At 38.1% G+C, this 26,832-nt stretch overlaps 1 protein-coding gene across 1 annotated transcript; it reads right to left on the bottom strand.

The window, feature by feature from the left end:
- Positions 1 to 260: 260 nt before the first annotated feature.
- LOC145987672 (uncharacterized) lies at positions 261 to 26,606 on the bottom strand. The gene is made up of 5 exons (XM_083122201.1): positions 26,594 to 26,606; positions 10,846 to 10,905; positions 9,706 to 10,184; positions 9,127 to 9,253; positions 261 to 2,519 (listed from the first exon to the last, which is right to left on the bottom strand). Exons 2-4 carry the CDS (start codon positions 10,858 to 10,860, stop codon positions 9,250 to 9,252), a joined length of 498 nt encoding a protein of 165 aa, XP_082978327.1. The 5' UTR covers positions 10,861 to 10,905; positions 26,594 to 26,606; the 3' UTR covers positions 261 to 2,519; positions 9,127 to 9,249.
- Positions 26,607 to 26,832: the final 226 nt, after the last annotated feature.

Genomic DNA, 26,832 nt, shown 5'->3' on the forward strand with positions numbered 1-26,832 from the left:
GACTTACTGATAATCTTAGCTGTTGTGAACTCATTCCATCAATCTGGGCCTCAGAATTAACTTCAAAACCCACACAACCAGAAAACAATTGAAATTTTGGAGAATGAAGTTCATGTACATCAATCAAATCATCATCATAATTTATTTATATCTGGCTCATTATTTATAGTTGGCTGAGGTATGAAAAAAATAATGGAACAGTTTTTTTTGTAGACAATAAATTTATCTCTCAATAAAAAAATATAATTTATTAAAGCATGTTGTTATTGCAATTCTACAAGATAAATTGTAAAACATAAAAATATATATTATTTATATGTTCCAAGAAAAAAAAAATAATACGAAGAGAATATGAAATATGAATTCTGCAGTAGACATACCGTAACAAAATTTGTTTTCATTTTGCAAAACATAACAATGAATATTAACAAATTCATACAAAAAAACACCGTATTAACACAAACAGATATATCAGCCAGTATGTATTTTTTGTATCATCATCTCAATAGGGTTATAATTAAGCCATACAGTATTTTCTTTAAACAGTATTAATTGAAATGATACCCTATGTATGTAAGGAGGCAAAAGATGCTCGAAAGTTTTAAATTTTGGCAACTGTGGAAGTAAGTGTTGGATCAACAAGTTTGCCAGGTCCAAAGGGAAGATACAGTTCGCACAGAAAAATGTGGTTCTCTCATCAGGCTTGTTGAAAATTGTGATAGGGTGTGTGTGGCAGGGCCAATATTATGGGAAGGGTTGGGAATGCAGATGAGGATTTGGTTTAGAAAGTTGGTAAGCTCTTTTAGAACTGTGCAACAACCATGGCATCAAAATCCTCCCAGACAAGGGATCCACCATGGTGGTCTTGAGGTCTCATGATTACCAGCCTGAAGCCACTCACCATCAAGTAGACTCATGCACCTTTAAAACTACCACTGCTGACACATCAACCACACGCCTCAGGAAAATCCATCATTTCCGTGACACACGAGGTCCTCCTACGGGCCTGACAGTTTCTACAATACCCATAATTCACCCAGACAATACCCATATTGAAAGAAAGGTGTCAGTAGGGTCCATAAATAAAAATGAAAGGAAACAGAAAACATGTACCACACCTCCTGTGGTTTTGTCTTGCCAACTGTACTGGCTATTGTATACCATTGTCTAGTACACCAAAAGAATCAGCTAAGTCCACTTCTTACACTCATGCCTGATATTAGGCTTAACTCTCAAGCTCGCTTTTCTTGCATTGGCTCCCTAAGCTAACATAAACCTATTGCCCTACTCTGATTCCAGTTACATAGCACCCAGAAAGAGTGGTCTTGTAACTAATACCAGAGAACGGACTCCCTCTGGTATGTTTCCCCTTATCTTAATCAAATACCTCTGCAAAAACTGTCCATTATTTGCTGACATGCTCTCTCTGCTTCGGAAAACCACATGCCCCTTACTATCTGACTTCCTGCTGCCTCTGGACACTCCCCTAACCACAAACAGTACCTGCATGGTCGTACCACAGATGGGTTACAGTTCTTCGACAAAACCATTCCTTCCTAATCCACCAAAAACCCAACCGAAGACTGTACCTCCTGTAACCTTTGCAACTATTATTATTGTTATATGCTGTTTACCTGAATGGTATTTTTCAAAATATTTTTGAACATTACAAATAGGCTATATTTACTGGACTCTTCCCTATCATAATGTCCACCTAGAACTGAAAGTTCGGTCAGAAAAGTTTTACCGCTTAAACAAAAAATTACATTAACACATATCTCTTTCCATCTCAACTAGAATATGTCGAGTGGCACTTAACATGTTCTACCATTTGACATTTGAAATTACACCCTTTTCCACAAGTACCACAAACAAATGGTCGGCCTACATGGATACCCACATGCACTGATAGCGCATGTTTCTCTGCATATCCTTTACCACAGTATTCACAAACGTATGGGTGCTGGCCAATGTGACGTCTTACGTGAATTGTTAATTCACCTTTCTCATGATACCCCTTACCACAATATTCACACAAAAAAGGTTTCTGTTTGCTGTGGGTATAACTGTGCGTGAAGAGATGGGCTTTCTGTCTGAAAGTCTTGCCACACGTCTCGCATACAAAAGGTCTCTCGTTCGTATGAATTTTCATGTGTCGAACCAAATCGCTTTTTTCAGTAAATGACTTCCCACATTTGTCACATTTAAATGGCTTAACAAACGAATGTATTTTTACATGTTTTACGAGGTGCATGTTCCGATAGAATTTTTTCTCACACAACAAACATGAGAATGGTCTATCTACAGTGTGTGTTTTACTGTGTGCAATCATGATAACTTTCTGATCAAACATTTTCCCACACTGCTCACAAAAATATGTTCCCTCTGGCTGACCATATTTATGGATATGTTGATTTCTTTCCTGTTCATTCTTGTTATGCTTTCGTTGCAACTTTCTCCTCCTAGAATGATTTATCTTCTTATTCTGTAGAGTTTCCTGGTATACTACTTCTTGCTGACTAAAATAAATGCAGAGTTAGTAGAATGTTTTTTCTTTTAAATTGACATTAATCTACATTAACCTTAGTTTTTGCAAGTCACATTTATTTCCAAGTAAAATTCCATTGCAGTTCTTAATGTTTACAGTGGGAGAAGAGGAAATAGTGGTTCCATTGGATGGCTGTGGATTCTATTACTCTATCATTTACAAATAAATAGAGACATATTCCAATATATTCTTCTCTAACTTATGGAAGTAATCTAAGGTTCATTTTCTGCTGCGAACCAACTATCATATGAATTAGTGAGGAGTGCTTGTATATACTGCTGGACAAAAAAAACCGGACACTTGCATTTTTTGTGATAACGCATACATTCTGATTCGAAGGCTAACTAAATTATTGGAAATATATTCAACAGAAAACAAACTTTGAGGATGTTCTACATACATTAATAAGTTAAATTAGAACAAAAACGAAAGTTACAGAAAACTACCAAACTGAGAGCGTAATTCATAAGTAATTGCAATTCAGATGTCAAATATTAAAGTGTCCGGTTTTCTTTGTCCAGCAGTATATATAAAAAGCAGATTACTCGCTTCAAAGCCAGAATTGTAATAGTATGATTATTTTCCAAAATAGAAAATTATCCCACATTTTTGGGTGATGAACCAATTACATGTTTGGTACACACACAAAAAGAAAATAAAAAAATCCACACATTTCAGCACAAAAGCTATTTGAGTTAAAATTATTTCCACTTTAGGCCATTATATTCCATTAACTGACACTACTATATACTGTATTTTCTAAACAAATTTCCAACATTATTCATGTTCTATCCTACCTTACCTTCAAAAAATCTCTCAGACATGGAAGCTTGCAAGGAAACAAAGAACATATGTATATCAAGCAAATATTTCTGTATATGCCTTAATACATATGGTACAAATGCACATAAATAGGCCCAGATTTAACCCAAACTGGATTTAACCTTTTGGTGCTCAACGCCATTTTCACATGTAACCCCCTTGATGCCCAAGCCGATTTTGAGCAAAATGCAGAGTTTCAATTAAATGAGTGTAGATCGGAGGCTAGTTGTCCTAGAGAGATGAGTGATATACCGCTGTACGCGGAATGAACCAGAGATTCAGACTATATAAAATTTAAGCAAACTCTGCGTATATGTTGTGGTGGGGGAGGGGGCTAACTCTCAAAATTCCAAAATTGCTGGGGGAAAATGGAGTTCCCCCTCCCCCCACCCCAAGTAAAAATACATGACATTGTCGACATGCACATGGAAATAATCGCTGACATGTAAGGAACACACAAATATTTGCATTATCATCATATGACCTAAGTAACGTGAGTTATACCCCCAAAAAGGAATGGTCGGTATGCCACTGATTCAAGCTTCAAAATGCAGTGGTACCTTGAAATGGCTTTAGCTCAGAGACTACACTGATAAACAATGAATAAAACTAAGTGATCTTTATGTATTCAGATATGCTGATAATGAATATCGCATCCGGTTTCCTGTATCACCTAAATTACTTGCAGAACACCAACATTTTATAGTTTTATGGTTTCAGGTCTCCGCACCCTGCTCCGCATCCAGCTTAACGTTTGGTTCCTAGCAAATGGATAAGAACCTTTTAGCGACCTTGTGTGTTTATGACTGGCACTTAATATTTTGTGGAGGAAACATCTGGCAGTAGAGTAATTTCCTGTTCCACTGTTAAAATTTGTTCTTTTGTGGGTTAGTCGAGTCTTAACTTCCTTTCCGATAACTTCGCGAGTAGCCTTCGCAAGTAGCCGTATTTTATGTTTGTGTATGTTCGTGAAATTGTGAAAGTAATATTGTGTATAGTGAAGTGAAGTGTAAGTTGTATTTTAACAAAACGGTAAGAGCATTCATAATTGTTTTTTAAAGAAATATATTATAACTCAATTAATGAGTTCGCCATGTCACGCAAATGTGTGAATAACCCGAACTTGTTTTGTTATGTTTGCAGGGAATTTACTCCGTAGTCACAGAGAAATACTCCTATAGTGAAAAAAGCATATAAGTTGTATTTTGGAAGTAAAGTAGATGAGGGAAAAAGCTGGGCACCAGGTAAAATTTGTTGTAATTGTTCGTAATATGGACAGAACAGAAAGATCATACTACGAATTGTTACTTCTGTTTAACAAACATAGTGGGATATAGTTCTAAATCAAAACATTCTATATTTTATCCTGATGTTCCTTCAGCCTAGAAACCTATGAGTCATGATTTTATACCAATTCCTAAGCCTCCTAAACAATGGACAATGGATGAAACAGAACCAAACAGTGCTTCTCCAGATCACGAACCTGGACCCTCATATTCAAACAGCGATCCAAATTTTTCTGATCCAAATATACCTCACTTTATTTCCCAATCCGAACTAAATGATCTAGTCAGAGACCTCAACCTTTCTAAAGTTCAAGAGGAATTATTAGGTTCTCGTCTCCGAGGGTGGAATTTATTACAAGGTGGTGTTAAGATGTCATATCGGAAACGCCAACAATCACTGACACATTTTTTTTCTGTTAGTAATGAGTTAACTTACTGCAATGATGTAGAAGGCCTTCTGCAAGAACTTGGAAGGAGTCACAACCCAAACGAGTGGAGACCATTTTTAGATTCATCTAAGAATAGTTTAAAAGTAGTATTATTGCATAATGGTAATATATAAACATCAGTACCCCTTGCATATTCTTCCACCATGAAGGAAACATGAAAATATGGTTGGCAGATATGTGGAGACCTCAAAATGATTGGTATACTGTTAGGCATGCAGTCTGGGTTTACAAAATTTTGTTGCTTTCTTTGCGAATGGGACAGCCGAGCAAAAGATAAACATTACAACATTGTGGATTGGCCCATACGAAAAAACTTAATTCCTGGACAGAAGTGTGTTAGCAATCACCCTCTACTAGAGAAAGACAAGATTTTGTTACCACTGTTGCATATAAAGTTAGGTAAAAAGGTAAAGGTAAAGTGTTCCCCTGTGCATAGCACCATGCCATGAAGGCGTATAGGGGGTGTGGGGGTAACGCCCCACACTTTCTTGATCCAGGCTGAATAAAAACTTTTTGTTAAGGCTTTGGATAAACACTGTGAGGGTTTTGGGTACTTGAGAAAAACATTTCCTAAACTCAGTGATAGTAAGTTAAAAGAAGGCATATTTCTTGGGCTGCAAATCCGTGAGATCATTCATGATGACAACTTTGTGGAACTGCTAACAGAAAAAGATAAATGCGCATGGTTAGCTTTCAGACAAGTATGCTGTAATTTTTTCGGAAATGCGAAAGCTGACGACTACAAGGAACATGTTAAGAACTTGTTGAAGTGTTATCAGCGCATGGGGTGCAATATGTCCTTGAAAATTCACTTTTTACATTCGCATTTGGACTCCCCCCCTAACCAGGATATTTCTGTCATGGAGAAACAATATGTAGGAAAATCGGTACAGAACATGTTAGCAGACTACTGTTGGAACCTCAAAGAAGAGGTTTCTGGTGGCAGTTACAAATGGTGGAGTTCAAGAAAGAAATTTTGAAAATGTGAGTAAAAATGTGTTTTTTTTTCGTGTTTTTTGTGCATGAAATTTCTTCATTGAACAGTCAAAATCGGTGCTATATGTATTTTTTTAATGTTTGTATATTTCATAGTTATTCACTTCAATATTTAAATCTTATTTCATGAGCAAACAAACAAAAATAATTCCAAATTTCGATGTATTATTACAAAGGGAATTCAATTTTTATTAAAAAGAAAAAAAGAAAATCCGGGGAAAATGATAGGTGATACAGCATTTCTACTTTCAGATTTGGATTCAGTGGGGTTTAATTATAAATAATCACCTATTTTCGTTCAACGTAGCAAAAAAAGTTTGAATTTGTTCATCAGTGCTATCTGCCCTGAGATATGAACGATATACCGTTGTACGCAGAATGAATCACAGATTCAGATGATATATAATTTATGCACATTCGGCGTACATGTAAAGTGGGAAAGGGGGGGAAATCCACTGAAAAATATATTTTTTTAAAGAAAATTAGGGGTTTCTCCCCCACCCTCACCCCGAAAAAAAGGATATGAAAAGTTCAAAATGCACATAGAAATTATCGCTGGCATGTAAGAAACAGAAAAATATTTTCATTTTTGTCATATGACGAAAGGCTTCTACGCCACTGTCTCAAGCTTCGGAATTGAGCGAACTGCAGAGTTACATTGAAATGACTATAGCTCAGAAACTAAATGCCCTAGAGATATGAAAGATATACCGTTGTACGCAGAATGAATCACAGATTCAGACGATATATAATTTATGCACATTCGGCGTACATATGGAGGGGAAAGGGGGGAAATCCCCTCAAAAATACTTTTCTTTAAAAAAATGTCAAAATGCACAAAATGCAAAATTTATGCAAATTTGGCGTATGTATGGAGGGGGAAGGGAGAAAAACCCCAAAAATTATTTTTAAAAATTGTCACTTCACCCAAAAAATGTCCTCGCACTTGGGCACAAAACGACACCTACGCACAACATTCACGGACGAAAAGCTAGAACGCAGTGAAAGATGAGCGCCGATTCTTGCAGCTGCTTGAAATTCTATTTTTAGACAATGCAGGGTAACCCCTGTCGCAACTTGTGGACACTTGTGCTAAAAAAACAAAGGTTTCCTTCAGCACGCTTCGAAATTCCATTCTCACAACGCAGATTCAAGAACCAGTCTTCACCCTCCCCCCACCCCCTGCTTGCACCCTCACGGAAAACTTTCATTTTGACATCGGATACTGATAAACAAGCTTCCTTCGAATGCAGTTAACAGGCGGGAGTGAAAAGTATTGCTTTAGAACAACAAAGCCGGTCTTCCTTTGTCGGCAAAAAATTTCCCTTGAAAAGAGACGCAAAAGAGAAGTCCCTTTTCCCACCTTTTCCCTCCATTTTCATGAAGACAAAAAAAATGCAAAAAAACATTTCTGTTAAATACATGTGTTAGGAACAATATAAAAAAAAATCGAAATTCTAGCCAAAAATAGAAAAGTTATAACGTAAAAACTACGACCTTGACACAGCATCTCGAAAAAGGTTAATCACGCTGAGGTGTCAGTCTCGTTGACCAATGAGCAGCAAGTCTGGGTTACAGCAAGTTATAATGATACGGGTTTCCAGGTGAAGCAGCTGAGTGCCGGTCCACCTGGTTGGTCTGAGGTGTCATCCCTCTGAACTGGTCCTGGCCCACGCTTCTGGTGGCTGAGCAGGGGAATTAATTTCTCTCTGCACTGGCTGGATTTGCACTCTGACAAACTCGTGGTCTCCCTGTAGTGTCCTTGTTTATTCCTACCGATGCTGATTGTTCAACTGTTATATAGTGCTCTCGGACAGATGGACAGTAACTAACATTTATTCTGGGTAAGGCCGTAATGATGGAAAATGGTATCATTGCGAATGCGCCCCTATTGATCCTCATAATGAAATGGTTTGGTTGAGGATAGTTGGAGAATTTTTTTTCACTGCAGTTGGTCCAATGTAGGGAGACTGAGAACAAGATGAACTTTGACAACACTTTACCAACCGCTGGCACAAAAAAAATACAACATTTGCCTGTTGGCTGAACCTTTTTGCACTGCATGGGCCTTTTCTCACTTTTATTCTATTCAATATGCAGTCATGAACAGCAAGTATGCCACATTCATATTAAATTTCCTTTTCCCAGTCCTCTCCAGCATATATTATTAAATGAAATGTTAATAATAGCATGAGAACAAAATAGCACAACACAATTTAGTACTTTCAAGGTTACACATGCATTACAAGTATGAAGGTGTGCACACTATGCATGCCATATAAAAATCATATGAAGATGTCTAGATATCAGAATTGTGCTAACAAAACAGTTCGCACACAGCATGCATTTCTAGTAAGTGGTCCACATATATATTTTCTCTATCTATCCTCAATTATTTAAATGAATACATGTATATATTTTAAGCACAGGACAGGCTAATTGGTAATCTATCAGCATCAGCTGAAAAGTTACCAATATGATATATCTAAATATAGCACGTAAAGTGCTGGGAAATTTTCTTTTTGTGGTTCTTTCTTATGAATAATATAAACATATAATTCAATATCAATGGCATTATAAATTAAATGTCGAAACACAGAGGTATTTTTTAAAAGCAAAATCCATTGAAGTCAGCTGGCTATATATGTTAATTAAGGATGTTAATGAAACATTCACGTTCTTCAAGGAACATCTGCAATTTGTTTTCAGATAAGTAGCATATAGGTTACCAGTATGAGTATATTTTGTATAAAAATTTTCATATTAATCCATCCCTATCCTTATTGAGAAAGTATACAAAATTAAGATTCTAAAAGCATTTCTTAACATGAAAAACGTATTGTATTTTGATATTTTGTTGCTGCTAAAATCTACCTTCATTTATCAACTTGACAAGTTCTGCCTACTATTCATTATCTTATCTTGCTCTACATACATTTACATGCTCCACTGAAGCGAAACTACAATCAAACATAAGCAATTTGCAAACAAAACATTCAAGTGCAAATCAGCTTTTTCTTCCTACCTTCAGCTGTCTGCTTATCAATTTGCACCAGAAGAAACAAGATGTAAAATTGCAGAAGGTGCTTATCAACACCATAGCTCCAAGTGATAGAGGGAAGATACTTCCCATGTATTAGGTCCCCAATCACCTAGAAACATTTAATAAAGAACTCAATTTTACTTGTCTTACTGCTTATTTAAGTTTGCAGGCAATGCCAAGTTGGAAGCATTCCTCTACATCTCAACTGAAAACATATGATAGCCTCTTGTTAACTGTGGTAAAATTTTCATAATAATCATCTTCAGCATCTTGGGGGGCAAACCAGGGCATCCCCCTTGGGTAGACAAAAAATAAATTGAAAGTTAATACTGCATAACATGAAGTACCATTGCAAAATCATGTAGCAATTTAAGCTAAGAAAATACTGTTATCTTGATATCATTATGTAAGTATTAAATACACATGTATAAACTTACAACATAAATGTTTATTTTTAACAGTAACACTTCCGGGAAAAAAACTGTAAATAGTATATTAAGGAATGCATATTGACTATATTACTGCTTACAAACAAGTACGACAATTTAAAATTACACTTACCTTGAATATAACAAAATGTCTTGTTCCTGAGCATATTTTGGAATCAATTCACACATATCCATTGCTTCAAGCTTCATGTAACACTCTTCCATTATAGGTTTCTTCTCTGTTATTACTGGAGCAATATTTGGGAGATTGCATAGATTCCTTTGACAAATAATAGCCATTTCTATTTCTTTCTTATCTTCATCAATAGCTGATGTGTTTTCAATGCAGTATATTACATTTCCAGACTCTGTTTTAATATTTTGCACGTCACTTAATACTTCCCCCTTCTCCGTTTTAATATTTTGCACAACATCACTTAATACCTCCTCCTTCATAACATTAGCAAAAAATACAGGCTCCTCCTCCTCTGGCATCATTTCTATATTTTTGGGGTTTACGGTTCCAACACCCAATGTATCTGCATCATTCATGTTGAATTTCAGAGGATATTGCAACTTAAATATTGATTTTGCTTTCAAATTCCAATCAACCTATAAAAAATGAAAAACATCATATTGTAACTTGTGCCAAATAAATAAATATACACAAAATGATACAAATACTGAAACATGGGTAACAGAAAGAACAAGATGTGACAATTATCTGCAACACTTCACCCGACTTGAGTTATTGCACCAAAATTAAGGTCTGCTATGTTCCGTGTCTATATAAGCATATTAAACTATTGTGAATATCTATTCAAACTAACAGCCAAAGGAAACCACACAAAGAGATTGACACGAATGCTCTAGAAGAAACTCTTAGCACATATAATTTTTCAGAAAAAAAGGAGAGGAAATTTTGAAAATGGCATTGCTGGCATCACTCGAAGATACACCTGAGCCTTAAGTAGCTTACGACTATCACGTTTGACTGCCTTCATCACCTCCATGTGAATACAACAATTTCCAGATCCAGACAGTTGTGACTTACTAGTGCATTCACTTGCACAATCTAACCCCTCACAAATTAATACTTCCTGCATTTTCCAAATGCATGAAGATTCCCTGAACTTGAACCTTACTTCCACAATCATTCCCTGTTATTCTCAACACATTCCTCATACACAGATAACTTGTAATATTACACAAAACGGTATCAGCCTACCCTAACAAAAATCACTAGAAAAGGAATAAAATGAATTTCACTTACAAAAACAACTAACATGATATCACAACATGTCCATGCACTGGGACGATTTGTGTACAACAGCTATAAATAAAAACAAAAGGTCTAAAACTGCAGCGAGAAAAAAATTATGTTATAGTAAATTGATGAGGTTGAAACATTTTCCACATCAATAAACACCAATAACAGACAAGCAACTGTTTATTCTAGAAAACATGTCAAAATGGTGTGTAAATATTTAGTGAGAATAGTCCATAATTCAAAATATATTAAACCAGGCTTCAGCAAGAAACATTCAGCTAATACGAGTAACATGCCACTGATTTATTTTTATAATTTGACAAGATTAAAAACAAGATGCTGCAAAATAGTTGTTGCGCAGCTCACACCATATTTCCCCACTCCATTATCAGCAGTGACGTTGGTTTGCAGTGTTGCAGCCTGAAGGGAGTGGAATGGTCCAAGAATTTCCAATGAAATTTGTATTCGCTTTTTCCTGGGCTGTTTTCTACCTGTCTGAGTACAGAACTTCAGCTCACCTTCTTTTAAAACTTGAACTCCCCGATGGCGCAGTGATAGCGTCGTCGCCTTGTAATCAAGGGATCCCGGGTTCGATTCCCGATGGAGGCACATAGTGGTTCGGATCCCACTATAACTGTAGGTCCAGTCCAGATTAGCCTTACTGTGCATAAAGTGGACTTCAAACAACAAATCAATCCAATCCAATTCTTTTAAAACTTGAGAAATCATCATCCATTTAGATACTCCCATGGCGGCGCTTGTGGACTCTACAACATTATACTTAAGTTTATGTAACTCCTTCTGATTTCGCAAATATGTTGCAACATTGTAAACAATTTATCTGGCCTGTCCTCTAAGGGGCTTTCCAGAGCAGATTGTGGATTTCGTTGGACCCGGCATGATTTGATTTTTGCATTTCAAAAATATGCAGCCAAGAGTAAAGAGCAAGAACATTTCAATGCTATAAAAAAGAACAACGGCAAGCATGTTATCAGATTGCCTTCTTGTAGTGATTGTTGTACGATAAACAAAAGAACCCCCACCCCACTTGGCTTTAAAAAAAAAACCAGGCCACTGCTCGATGTCGCATTCAGAAAATGAAGTCATTCGCCCAGAAGTTTCTCTTCGTTATAAACCTTAACATGCATGCGTAATACTACAGTTTACGATCAGCGCACCACATGCATTATCAAAGACCAGATTAAATCAAATGAATCACAGATAAATTGATATGAGCTGGCACGGTCAATCCACACAGTAAAAATAGTTTGTTATATATGTTTTAGCTTAATTTTGCTCAGTTGGCTCCACTCGCTCTCTAAAGTCCAGACCAGCATGTAGAAGAGTGGTGGGGAGGATGACGTAATAGGAAGTGCTCCACAGCGATCTGCGCATATCGGGACTTAACTTGTCAGGCTATAGTAATGGAGTGCAGTTTGTACTGATAGGGTAATGGTTCAGATTGTTTTATGATTTCTCCTAGCACAAAGACTAATTATCGTAGAATTTTGGAAATCATTGTCACACGAAATTTGAACCTTCCTTAAAGTAATGTGCACTGTTTGGACTCGAAAAAAGTTATTTATGTTGAAAAAAACAACTTGAAAAATACCTTACGAACTTCTCATGGACAAGATATTCTCAGTCGACAAGCGACTAAATATCGTACAAGTGTGGGAATGAATGCAGAAGTAAATCGGAACCCTAGTAGAATGCATTTAGGGACTTTATTTTAATGCTAAGGGAATCAAACCTAACCACGAAAGCATATATTGAACAAAACCTTAAGTAATCGCTAAAACTCCGCAGTATGTGTTACCAGACGTACATCAAAATCGAACCATGTAAAAATTGGGTAACAGTTCGTTATATCGGAGACACTTTTCTTCAAATTTACAGGAAAACTACTTACTGAAATCAGTTTCTGTAGCACTGTCGAAGTACTTCGAGGTATTCTCTTTCACGGAAACTGAAAACTTCACCATAGAATGTTGCAGAACAAGAAATAATCACTTTTTATGTAAGGAACTTGCATTTTCTGTAAAGCAACAACATTATGCCGTTGTTTCCATTATGAACCTGCAGATGGCGGGAGCGTCGAAAGTCAGTGTTTCCAAATGTGCCTTTTTTTTTAGAGATTTTTTTTTAACTATGCTTACCTAACCTAACCCAACCTAACCTTGCCGGAAATGGTCCATGGGGCTATCGTGAATGGTTTTTGGGGCTATCCGTCAATGGTTCATGGGGCTATTCTTCAATGGTTCGTGGGGCTTTCGTGAATGGTTTTTGGGGCTATCCGTCAATGGTTTGTAGGCCTATCGTGAATGTTTTTTTCGGGCTATCCGTCAATGGTTTGTGATGACATAATGAACACGAAAGTAGGTATTTTTCAGTTAAGAAGGTTGAAACACTGCATACCCACTTCAAGTCGACAAAACACAAGCACAACGCGCGATGACCCACAGCTGTGTGCGCCATATTGTATGTTCCGCAACGGAAGAAAGGAACCAAAAGAATTACTTGTAATGCGAAAAATATATCAAAAGAATTACTCGTAATGTGAAAAATCTGTAAAATTTTCGTATCCGCAAAATGTATTTCTTCAATGTTACAGGGGAAATTACTTACCGAATGCAGTTTATTTATAATTGTGGAAGTTCGGGGAAGTATTTTCTCGCAGGGTTCATTGAATTTTGCCGGTAAATAATCTATTTTTCGATATAAATGTGTGACCGATGCACGAAAGCTCTTTCATCCATTTACTTCCAGGTGGATGTAGCCTGTGTGTGATGACGTAATCCCGGTCAGTGTTTCCGAACATGTGTTTTTGGTTTTTGTAACTGAAGAAGGTAGGTTTCTGCACATGTGGGTATAATTTAACAATACAGGGAATTTCTCCAATTTGTTTCAAATTTCGGATACTTACAAATTTGGGTCTCCTAATCACGAATCTGCACTTAAAATTTGGCGCTCACGCATAGAAATTCCTGAATTATGGCTAGCCCCACGGACCATTGGCGCTAGCCCCACGAACCATTGGCGCGTGGTTATGTTAGGCTGGGTTAGGTTAGGAAACATAATTAAAAAATTTTAGGGTCGTAGTAATATCAGGAATATATATATTTCGTTCTTTAAGTATTCGAAACGGAAAATCTTGCGATAAATAATGAGCAATTGTGCATTGTCGGTTGCGATGACTGACCCTCTTATTTTGCAAGTTTGACACGTGAGCGCCAAATTTTAACTTCAGATTCGTGATTAGGAGCCCTAATTTAGTGAGTATGCCAAATTTCAAACAAAATTGAGAAATTCCCGGTATTATAAAATCGCTCCATGGTGTGTGGGGCTACGCATATTTTTTTCGAAACCAATTTTTAACTATTGTAACCTATATGTGACCCTACCTAACCTAACCTAACATTACCGGAAATGGTTCGTGGGGCTATTTATGAATGGTTCGTGGGGCTACCCGTGAAAGGTTTGTGGGGCTATGCGTGAATGGTTCGTGGGGCTATCTGTGCATGATTCGTGGGGTTTTCGAACCTGGAAAAAAATACAAAATCAGTAACACGAAACTAAGTATTTTTCGATGAAGGAGTTTGCAACACTGCATAACCACTGATCATCGACAACGCTAGTCAAGATTTCTCCTCCGCCATATTGCGTATAACGCAAGCGAAAGCGAACATAAAAAAATTACTCGATGTCTAAAATTGAGATTATTTGCGTGGAAAAAATGAAGGAACGAGTTTACAATACCGGACCACTCTCCAATTTCTATGAAATGTCGCCTACTCACTAATTGTGAACTCCTAAACACGAATCTGCATGTAATAATTGGCGGTCAAGTATGGAAATCGAGAAAAAAACGAAATAAACTATGTTTTCTTAACGTAACGTAACCCTACGATAAGAACAAAAGCTCCACGGAAGACGCCATTTTCCCAACATGAAGAAATCAACAGGCAAGACAAGGTATAGTTCTCGTAGCTAAAATATTAATTTTTCTTTGTAGTTATGCTAATGGAACCTAACCTAACAGGCCTAACCTAACCTCGTAGGCATTCCTCGTCTTACGTCAGCAAGATTGTTGTGCATAAAGGAAGACCATTAACGAATTGCGAAAGAAAGATGGTTCCGAATTGCTGTGTAGGGACAATCAGCGTGGTAAATCGCAAGGTTATTTTACAATTTCTAGACGTAAATGTACAATTTTAACAAGCGACCACCAAATATGAACTACAGTTACATCATCAGGACACCGAAATTAGTAAGTAGGCGAAATTTTATAGAAATTGGAGAGTGGTCCGGTATTGTAAACTCATGCCAAAACGAAATGCCGCCTTCAAGAATCCTTAGGAATGCAGAATACGTAAGTATCAATGTGAAAAATAAGGGAATTAGAGACGTTTGGTGGTTACTGAAATTTTACCCTTTCAACTATGTTCCGCAATACACAATTCATATGTACGACCCATGAGAAACACAAAATATCCGATTGTAATGTGTCTCCGATATAACGAACTGTTACCAAAAATTGCATTCGTAGCACGATGAACTCGCAATAAGACAAAAGGAACTTGGGCCGTAGTTTCTTCAGTAAAAATGAAGAAATGTGTCTCTGATCAGGGGTTTATCCAGGATTTTTCCCTTGGGGGGGTACTGGAAAATTTTGGGTGGGTGTAAGTTTGGGGAAATTAAGTGCATATTTTGGACCGTTTTAAAAATGTTTGCCCTCATTCAATTTCTTCAAGGATGTTTCTAGAGATTAACCCCCCCCCCTTCCCTTCACGTAACATTTCAGAAGAAAAAAGATGTCAAATACAGGAAAAGATGGAAAATAGATTAATGTTAACATTTCAGTTTAACGTTTCGAGTATTGCTTTCCTTCTGATAATGTTTAGTACTTCATTTAATCAATCGGAGGACAAAAAACAAGGGATGACATTAAAAACACAAAATTTTAAAATATTATTACCAGGAATCATTTCATGCAATTCTTAAGCTAGTTATAAAGAAATTAGGAACACTTGCGCAATATTTTAACTGTATTTGTATCGTTCTTGTCGTAGGTGTAACCAGGGACGTAGCTAGGTTGATCAGTTTGGGGGGGCCCAAACGTAAGATTTTTTCTATCAAAGTATTATAAATTACCATATAGGCCTATACTGTATGCATACATTATATGTGTATATGTTTGTATATATATATATATATATTCTTGGAAAGAAAAGGATCAAGGGCCTCCTCGGTGGCGCATGGTAGCATCGTCGCCTTGTAATCAAAGGGTTCCGGGTCCGATAGACGATGGATGCTCATAGTGGTTCGGATCCCTCTTTACACTGTAGAACCAGTCCCGATTAGCCTTACTGTGTATAAAGTGGACTTAAAACACAACTCAATCAATCAATAAATTGGAAAGGAACATCATTTTCTTCTGTAGCCCCCAACAGCCTACGGATATACTCTCGCGAAATCCACAGCCATTATTCGGGAAACAAAATGCAGAATGAACTCATTAGCTTAATGGCTGATAGACCAAGAACAATGTTATTAGTCTTTAGATTTGTAAATTTGCTGGAAGAAAATTGAGAAGTAGATAAAATCCTTTTCCCTGGTTTTAGATATGTCCTGGAACCAGGTTTACAAGTAATAGTAACAGTGCAAATATGAAATGTGTGCGTAATGAGTTCAAGCTAGGCATCTCACAGTTCATACCGGAATCGAATCCGGTATCAATTAGTTCAAGGCGACCGCGTTAAGCACTATTCTAAAGGGTGGGCCCGAGTCTTCTAAGGAATCTGATTGTTCACTTGGGAAATGATGACGATAAGAAATTATATGCACACACTAATTTCTTAAAATTAATCTTATTTGTGTCTGGAAAACTGAATATACATATGATGGCACTGGATAAAACAAAGTTCCCACACGCTCAAATGATTACGCTCTCGTCTTTGGTTGTCAGGCCGGTAGCCAGATTTTGATTTTGGAAGGGGTATATCCCTTATCGGCAGCCGCCATCTAAAGACGAAAAGGTTGGGGGGAGGAGTAAATGCGCTGAAGATGAATTCTTGGTATATTGAAACTTACCATATACAAGATGTTTAATCCTATTAATGAAGCAAATTTAATTACTACTACACATTATTAAAATCAGATATTTGTAGGCTTTCGGGAAAGGACTGCAGCTCCCGAGCCCCTTCCCTGGGTATGTGCCTGCTTGTATTAGTTCCAAAATTTTTGTGCTGTTCCAACATCGTGAGGACAATTTGGGAAGTACTTGAAAGCGATATGGAAGCAAATTCTGCTCCCGAAACTATGGGACTCGATGAGATGACTACGCGCAACCGAATGAAAGAATTCTTCGCAGGCCTTGTCCCTCAATATTAATTTTACTGACTAATTGTAAGTTTTTTCGGATGAGGCAGAGGTAGCGTCGCCGCCTTGTAATCAAGGGGTCCCGGGTTCGATACCCGTTGGAGGCACATAGTGGTTCGGATCCCCGATTAGCCTTACTGTGCAGACAGTGGATTTAAAACACGAACTCGATAATTGGAAGGTTTTAGAAGAACTAAACATGGCTTTTTATGCACTGTACAACTTTGGTTCCTTTCACCCTACTATTACAGTTTTTCTTTCTAAGAATTCCACTGAGTATAACACGCTACGAAAACAGAGGTCCAAGTTTCGGACATTGGACAGGTATGGTTGTATCATGTCTGTCCCATCGCCATTCCTTCGGCTCATCATTCATCCTCGTCGTCGCATTTAACCCAAGAGGTAGAAAAGCTGCGTAATATAGAAATATGTAAATGATTGATTTGTTTTATTTTACTTCGCTTTTCTGACACTTTTTGGCTAATCGTGAAGATGAAGATGAAAATGAGTGATGTGAAATTGATGAGAGGACCATCATAAAGAACACACATGCCCAGGCCTCCCCGATGGCGCAGTGGTAGCGTCGTCGCCTTGTAATCAAGGGGTCCCGGGTTCGATTCCCGCTGGAGGCACATAGTGTTTCGGATCCCACTTTAAACTGTATGTCCAGTCCCGATTAGCCTTACTGTGCATAAAGTGGACTTAAAGCAACAAATCAATCCAATCAACACACGCCCGGTCCGGGATTCGAACCCAGGATCCCTGACATCGTAATGCACCTCGTTAACCACTGCACAACAAATAGAAACAGAAAATGCTTGATAAGTTATTTGCTTCTCCATAACTCATGATTATATTATAAGTATTATTCGCTGTATGACTGGGGATTAATTATATTTGTATGTCTACCCAACCTAGCCACCCAAGCAGCAGCAGCTTCCGCATTTGCAGGAGGAGGCTAAATGAAAGTCAGAAAGATATACAAATTTTGTAAGATAATTCTTATAGAGCATGCAGACGGCTGTAAAAACAATTACTACATACCTAGTTTCCTTCCTTAATTGGAACGTGCTTTATTCTTCATTATACATGAGATCAACCACCCTGGGAGTCGAACCCAGTATCTTGTGTGGTAGTCAGACTCTATTTTAGAATGCCAATATGTTGGATATTTGGTCGATCCTGATCCATTGTCTCTAGAGGAAGACACTCTGACAGCTTTTCATTCGACATTTTACTCGCGATATAGGAAAACCAGATCACAAACACTTCGTAATGCTATCTTCTCGCGTTTACAGAAGTTTACCACCGTTCGGACCACAAATCCTACTTCAAACTATCTGACAGATATCAACAGGTGAACCGACCGCTTCGATGTTTCTCCGAATTTTCAGAAAGTGGCCTTTCCCTCTTCTGCAGGGCAGGTCATTAGCAGGAGGGTTGAGTGCACGTGAGAAGAACCGCAATGTCATTCATTCCCGCGCCGAAAAAGGGACAAGCAATAGAATTCTGTTCTTGGAATTTGAAACGCATGGGGATATCTTTTCTGAACCATAAAATAATTAACCCAGAAAGTTCTAGCCACCCGTAGCTAAATCTTCCTGTTTGTGTCGTCCTTTCGGCCCCCATGGTGCCAGTGCAGGGCCAGATGAAGAGAAAGTGCGGGTGTTGGGGGGATCCTGGATCTGGTGTGCAGCAGGGAGGAAAAGTGCATTTTCAATAGGTCTCAGACTTCCCTGACCGGGGCGGACCACAAAACCATTAAATGCATCCCCTCCCAATACATCTGTTCGTGTTCAACAAGCAAGAAATTGGGAAATAAGAAAGAAATGCCTTGCTTGGGTTCGTGCTACTGAAAATTGAAGAAGTGTTTCAAACTGCAAGCAAAATCTACTGAAGAATTATTTTGCAATATTTGTCATCAAATTAAAATTCCACAAATACAGAACAGTTTCCCGGGGCCACGTAGACGTTTGCCGGGGCCAGTGCCCCCGCGTGCCCCCCCCTAACGACGTCCCTGGGTGTAACTCGGAGTTCAACTTTGGGCTGCCGAATTGAAATATCAGTGATAATGCATTGCATGGGTGTGCGCGCACTTGCCTGTATGAAGTAGTAGTAATAAATGCAGATATAATATGACTTATAAATTATGACACTGCCAGCACTGCCAAACGTGCATCCCAACTTCCCGCTATATTTTAATGTCTTCATGGCCATGCTCTAAATATATCGAGTTTCATTACTTTATTTCAGTTTGTGAATCATCGTTTAAACAGAGATTTGAAAACACCAGCAGAATTTGGAACTCACTCGCTACATAGAACTATTAAAATTATACATGCATATTTTCTGTTAGAGCAGGAGGGGGCAGGGGGCATGTGGTCTTCTACAATCTAGAAGAATTCGAAATCCATCCCAAAAATGATTTAATATTCTAGAATGTATTGTATTGTTTATTTCCTGTTTTATGAATTATTGTTATGTATATTGCCACTGCCATATTTATATTATTTCATCGTCACTAATATTATAATTGTCTTATGTCTATGTACTCTTACTTTATATATGCATATACTCTCATATTAGTATCTATAACATATTGGAGTTCCATGTAATCCCTCTCTCTATATATAATTATATATTTACATATATACAATAACAAATATGTAACCAATAACTGACGACATCTATTGCATTGTACAATGTCTAACGATGAATAAATATATTGTATTGTATTGTATTATTGAGGATGCCGAACGAGCAAAGCAAGATTGTAAAGAGTAAACATCTTACTGTCGCTATGTTTAATTAATAATATGCATATGAATTATACCCTTACAAAACTTTGGAAAATACGCTTGGCACTTTTGAGAGTTTATCTTTCAAATACTAAATGAGAGACTCTAGGGAATTAGGAGTCACGTGCCTCTCTGCCTTAAAAGAGAAAGAAATAACATGTACAAATAAACACATGGCATGTTAACTGCAAAAGGAAGGCAAGGAATTTTCACTTCTAAATTGAGGCAATGCTTAATTTTATTTTCAATTATTTAAAAATTGAATAGCATTTCTTTCACTATCCAACACAAAGAGCACAATGAACCAAACAAATTTTCTCTCTCCACGTTTTCCAGCAGGCAGTGGCAAGTGTCGTCGTGCCCTCACTGGTGCGCATATGGTCAGATATAAATTTGGGACTTAATATAAATTAAATTTCTTTTATGTTTAATTCCTTACACTCAGGCCCGTAGCCAGGAATTCTTTGTAGGGGGGGGGGCAAAGTTAATCCTAGAGGGGGCAAATTTTTGGTGTCGTGGGAGAAGCGCACGTGGGAGGAGCGCACAGAGAGAAAGAGATCGTGGGTGAAGCGCACATTCAAATGTTCTTCTTTCTTTCCTTGCAGGTGAATGAGCAATGGAAGTTATTACAAGTGCCAAGGGTAAACCTTGTCTCTTACTGGACGAACATCAGTATCGTGTTGGCCGTAAGAATGAAAATGTTATCTACTGGAGATATGTAAAGCAAGGGAGGAACTGTCTACGCCAGTAAACGTCGTCTACAAACAAGAATTTAGGAAATTGACGAATAGAGGTTATGATAGTTACTGAAATTCCAAAATATGATATAACGAATATACCTCTTTGAGTGAAATACGTAGGAAAACACTGAGAACAACCCAAAATCAGATTGGTAGTTCCGAAAATTACCATTTTAATCAATGCCTTTGGCGTCATATTCAAAACATAGGTGTAGCAACAACATATAAGGAAAATGAAGATATTAGGAAAATATGTCGTTTATGCGCAGCTTTAGCCTTGATACCACATGAAAAAATTGACGAAGCGTGGCTATGCACCATGCAGATCACTTCCCAGAATGAAAAGCTGATGTAGTTTCTTGACTATTTCGTAGATCAATGGCTGGACAATGCTTCTTTGCCGAAAACCATGTGGAATGTTTATAGACAAAGACACAGGACAAACAACCCTGTGGAAGGTTGGAATAACAAGTTAAATAGGATGGTGGGAATACATAAACCAAATGTTTATTTCCTCATTCAGAAACTGATGGAAAACGCTGAGGGGATGAGCGCCAAAATTATAGCTAAAGACCTATGAATTCCAGGTCGCAAGAGAAGAAAACAGTATATTGAAACCGTCAGGCATATAAAAACAATTTTAGGCAAATATATTGAAACTGAAAATTTATTTCGTTGCCTCAATTCTCTCTCGTACGTTGCAAAGTTTGATTGAAGATCGTTCTGAAAAGTTGATGAAGCTGAAATAGAAGCTGCTGATAGAAGAACCTTTAAACCACCTTCGTGTAATCTACACGTTGTCCAGTCCCAAGTATGGAAAGAAAAGTGCCAAGGGAAGGTTCTTATTGATAATCATATTGTGCGCTAATCCCACTAGCACCTGAGATCCTATGCGCTAGTCCCACGAAATCTTTCTGTGCGCTGATCTCACGTGCGCTCCTCCCACGTAATCAAATTTTTAATATGTTGTGTCGCATTGGCAGATAGCTATAGCAGGGTACAGAGACACTTGACACCTCCCCAAAAAGAGATAAGTAACAGAAAAGGGATGATATCTTGAAACTGCAATGGACAAAAAAAAAAAAAAACTTCGAGCAACATCAAATGGTTTTTTTTCGATAATGACCTTTCCAGATTTGCAAAGAATATAAAGTTTAACATAAATAGGCTAATAGGGACTGTAACTGCTTGATATTTACAAGTTGATAATGTTAATAGGAATAGACGATTAATGGGCCTCTCTGAAGAACTGATTAAGGGACCCTTTATAAATCATGCTTCATAATGATTCCCTCTAGTTTCCAGTATGCAAGATTTTTCCGCACAAAGGAATCAAAGGAATCTAACGAGAATCCAACAACACCATTGTGTTCTGTTATGCAAGATAAATCGAATTAATTAAATAATAATGGTTACATATTATCTACACTTTGATGAACTATGTAAAAATTTGTAATACATTTTTTTTGTACTTGCTAAAATATGGGTGTCCTCCACGGACTCTATTTCCTTCAAAGGAGACACTCTTGCATCACTACAGACAATGTTTGCCTACTGGTTACGTTAACCATTTTGCAAAATATTGTGTGAATTGTATTATATTATAGTTGAAATACATGTTTTGACACCTGACAAACAAATGGGAATCCCTTGATTGATCAATGACTTCTTGGATTACAGTGTCATCATTAATATTTCATATTAAGTTTCATAGAAAGAAATAGTTTTAATAGGGCGCTAATAATTTTACGGGGCATTCTCTTTGACATTTTTTTCATATAGATCGTTTGGCTCCCAGGGCCGACTCCCACCGTCCCATATAGCTATGGCTGTGAACTTGGACTATAAGAACAGAAGGTATTGCGAGCGAAGCGAGCAAGAAAATTTTACAAAATGTATTTTTATTTGTATAAAATTTGAAATCTATAGGGGGTAATTGCCCCTTGCAAGTGCCCTTGGCCGTCTCGAAGAAAAATGCAAGGATCTCGTAAAAACTAATTCCATCATGAGTATCCAATTGTCCTGCTATTCTTAGATTCTCCTAGTCTTGTTTTTCTTTTACTTCAATGTTTGCTTCCCCTAGAATGGACTTCCTTCGAAGGTCAGGAGGGTGGGGGGGGGACAATGCCCCCTGCCACCCTGTGGTTGCGGCACTGTTTATGAGTGTCTCTTCATCAATTTCACGCATCATTCATTGTTGCGATTAGCTATAAGTGGCAGAAAAGCAACGCTAAGTAACAAAAATCAAATATCCACTCCCTCTCTCTACCACATGAATCACTATTACCAAAAAGGAAAATTTTCCCTCCCAATCCTGATACGACATTATACTGAATCCCCCACACGTTCAATAATCACAAAATCAATAAGTGTCTTTGTTATGTTGCTAGAGTTATTGTAAAGATTAGTGAGAATTCTAGGCGTTCTGTATTTTTCACAGCGGGGGCAAAGCAGGCTCTCAGGCGGGCAGTTGTCCCCTGCCCCCCTCTAGCTACGGGCCTGCTTACATTTCCTTTGCTTCCTCTGAAAAGTTGAATAAACTTAAACATGTCATTCTGTCAGGGACCGACTAGATACAAAGAGAAAGACAATTTTTACTAAAGCTATATCTTTGCAAACTGACAATAACTTTAATTTAATAGGGTGCCAGTAATTTCACAGGGCACCACGACGTTAACGTTTTTCTATTTTTATAAATTTTGCTTGTTCGGCACCACATTTGTACTTAGTGCCCAGGCAAGCACCCCACGTGGACCCTCCCCCTTTTACAACTCTCTTTCTAATAGTATATAATTTATTTTACTCTTGGAGCCACAAAAATGGTCATCAACTATAGACGTGAATGAATCACTTAGGTTCTTCATGAAATACTTGCAATTTTATATCGAATACTCGGTCAGTAAATTTTATATTGGTACTTTATGAATATCGGTTGGAAGAAATTATACCTTCATATAGTGTCACTGCTTTTCTACTCACCACTTTCGGTTTCTTTCTGTCTGGTTTTTAATTTTCTCTATCTTCTTCGACAGTTTTGCAGTAAAGTTTCAGACATTGTTATACACTAAACAGAACGACAACACACGAACGGAGATGCTACACTGAGACTGACCTAAGGCCAAAGGTATTTGACTGTTCTTTTCTCTACCACTCCAAAATCATTCATCTCGCCAAGTTACAGAAAATAGTGTTGCTAACCATAGTAACAGAATTCACCACAAGGAGTCAAACCTGTATCTTTGAATTTCTTCCCTTACTTTTATCGTACATTTTTCACATGGAAGAATCGAAAGGAAAATGCAACAAGATGTAAATCTCATTGACTCAGGGGTTGAATAATTGAATTTATGAATCTGTAACGTATTTAAGAAATATATAAGGTCTTCAAACGCTGAACTGTCAACACACTGCGCGGAATGTGCTCCCTGGAAGGAGGGCGAGAGGTCAGTTTGACATTTTCCAGATGGCAGTGTCCCTTCCCTAGAGCTGACGAAGCCTTGTCAAGGGAGCTGCTGTTTCCAAGAAATGGCCATGCTGCACATTCCACCCTCCTTTCTTGACATTTCGGTTTTAGTTGATCGAAAGGTCCATTGGACTACGCTTCTTCAGCTACAAATGATTTCTTTCTGTTAATGTTAAAGTATTGTCATTGTATTGTTGATATAAACAACTATATTTACACCCCCCTGTAGGGGGGGTGTTCCACTTTTCTGCTTGGGGGGGGGTGTTCACCAAAATTTGGGAGGGTGTTGGGGGGGTGGATAAATCACTGTCTCTGATATACTAAACGGTTACCAATATTTCTTGTAAATATGTGTTTATTTCGGAAAAATATTATATACTTAATGTTATTATTAGCTTTGTAAAAGGCAGGTCGAATTACCATTCGAAATCAAATCAATTTATCAAGTTTGATCCTCGAAGTACTTGAAGTTTGTAACACCACCTTCCTTCTTCTTTGTTTGGCACACACCGCCTATGAGCGATTTCTTGCCAGGGGTCCTATTTGATTTGTTATGAGAAAGTTTGTTTACATTCCAAGTGTCTGTTTGTTTATGTTACAATGTTGTTCTTTCGTGCAAAGCTGTACAGTATCCACATGACATCAGACCGTGGCTCGTAGAGTAGAGTCGAAAGGGACATCGGAAATGGAATACCCACACGTTGTAACTGTTTGTATAGAGTATTGCGATGTTGTTGTCGAATTGGGCAGTGTAAAAACAAATGTGTGGTTGATTGAATAGGTTCTCCACACGGACAGGAAGTTGCAGGCACGGTATATGAACTGGGATGTATGACGACGTGACCTGTACGCATTCGCGTGGTAAACACTAAAACTGCACGGGGGAGGTTAATGTGTTGAAACCAAGGACGTTTATTGCCGACTTGTGCATGCCATCTATATGTATTGGTATTGAGGAGTTGCTGGGTACACCAAGCGTCCCATTGTTGTTCTACTTTGAGTTTTACCCGTGGGAGGAGGTCAGTGTACGGCAGGCGCATCGGGGTAACAGTTTCCTTCGTTCTTGCTTGTTTAGCCAGTACATCAACGCGATCTTGATATTTATTGAGGTCACTGTGGGCGCGAATATATGTGAAGGTTGCTGACAGACCCTGCTGTTGAAGGTCTAACATGATGCGGAGAATAAGATAGGGAAATACCGTTAATTTATATGCTGCCCGACCTGTTCGTGCTAACGTTTGAAGTACGCTCAATGCGTCCGTAAGAATTAACGAATGATCGATTCGTAACTGCAGGGCGAATTGTAGTGCTTTATAGATAGCATAACATTCCGCCGAGAAAATTGACATATCGGATGGGAGGGAAAATTATCGGGTGATGTTATGAGATGGTACGTAAAAAGCACATCCCACACCGTCTGCAGACTTCGATCCGTCAGTATAAATAAAGGTTGATGTGGGCCACAATTCTCTATAATTTTCATGTCTGCCATGATCTGCATATTGTATCTCTACTCGGGGTTCTGTGGGAATATGCAGTTGATATAAAAGCGGGTCCGGATGGGTAAAAGTGTGGTGGTAAGCGGCAGGATCAATATTATAACATTGTAAGAAAAGAAAACGTTTAGTGGGGGGAGGGGGGTTCGGGAGGCCAAACCATTGTCGTTGAATCGCAATTGTAACACCACCTCCCACTTTGTAGTATCGTGTTCAATGTTGCCGCAACCAAAAGCATAATTCCCCTTTTCCTCGTAGTTTTTCCAGGACAATTTTTTTTGGTCAGGAGGGGATCGGGAATATATATTTTATTTCATTTACATGGAGCTTTTTCACTCCATTAAATTTGTACTCAGAAAAAAAATGGCAATTTGGGGTAATTTTAACGTAGGTTTGCTTAATTGATCGAGTTGGCCTTTGAAGTCCACTTTATGCACAATGAGACCAATCGTGACTGAGCCTACAGTATAAAGTTGGATCCGAACCACTGTATGTACCACCACCGGGTATTGAACCCGGGAACCTTTGGTTACAGTTACAAGGCGATGACCACCGCGTCATCGGGGAAACCAGTAATTGGAGTTTGAAACTGCCACTTTTTTTTTCTTAGGCTATAGTGAAACCACCAGCAAAAAAATCGGCGGAGACCCGCGACTCTCGTGAATCGTACTCCCGCGTGGAGAGAGTGGACCATGCTTCCTTATGGCCCGAACTGAACGGATCAAGGGTAAGGTGTGCGAGAGATTTTATCCGAAGAATCTTTTGTTTGTGGTCGCTCCATTCAGAATTCGCCGACAGTCCGGCACCGTACAGCGGTATTTTATTTTATTTGTGAAACAAATTTTCTACCAATATCCCGTCATAAACTATTACTGGAGAGAGTGCATTCATGATGCTTTTGTGTTGAAGCTGACAGAGACATCCCGCGCACTTGCATTTAGGGTGTGGTCAAAGTGAGGAAAAGTGAAGAGAAACTGATAGACCGTCGGCATCAAGGACCTAAAAGTCAAATTGGCTCTTTTCCACTCCCTTATGTTTACAACTGCGGCAGGGTTTCTCTACCGTCAACGTGAAACTGCCTTCCGACCATCTCATACACGTATAGAAAACAC

Source organism: Lepisma saccharinum, chromosome 5, assembly GCF_977018435.1.
Source record: "Lepisma saccharinum chromosome 5, izLepSacc3.1, whole genome shotgun sequence".
In the NCBI taxonomy this organism is placed as follows: domain Eukaryota; kingdom Metazoa; phylum Arthropoda; class Insecta; order Zygentoma; family Lepismatidae; genus Lepisma; species Lepisma saccharinum.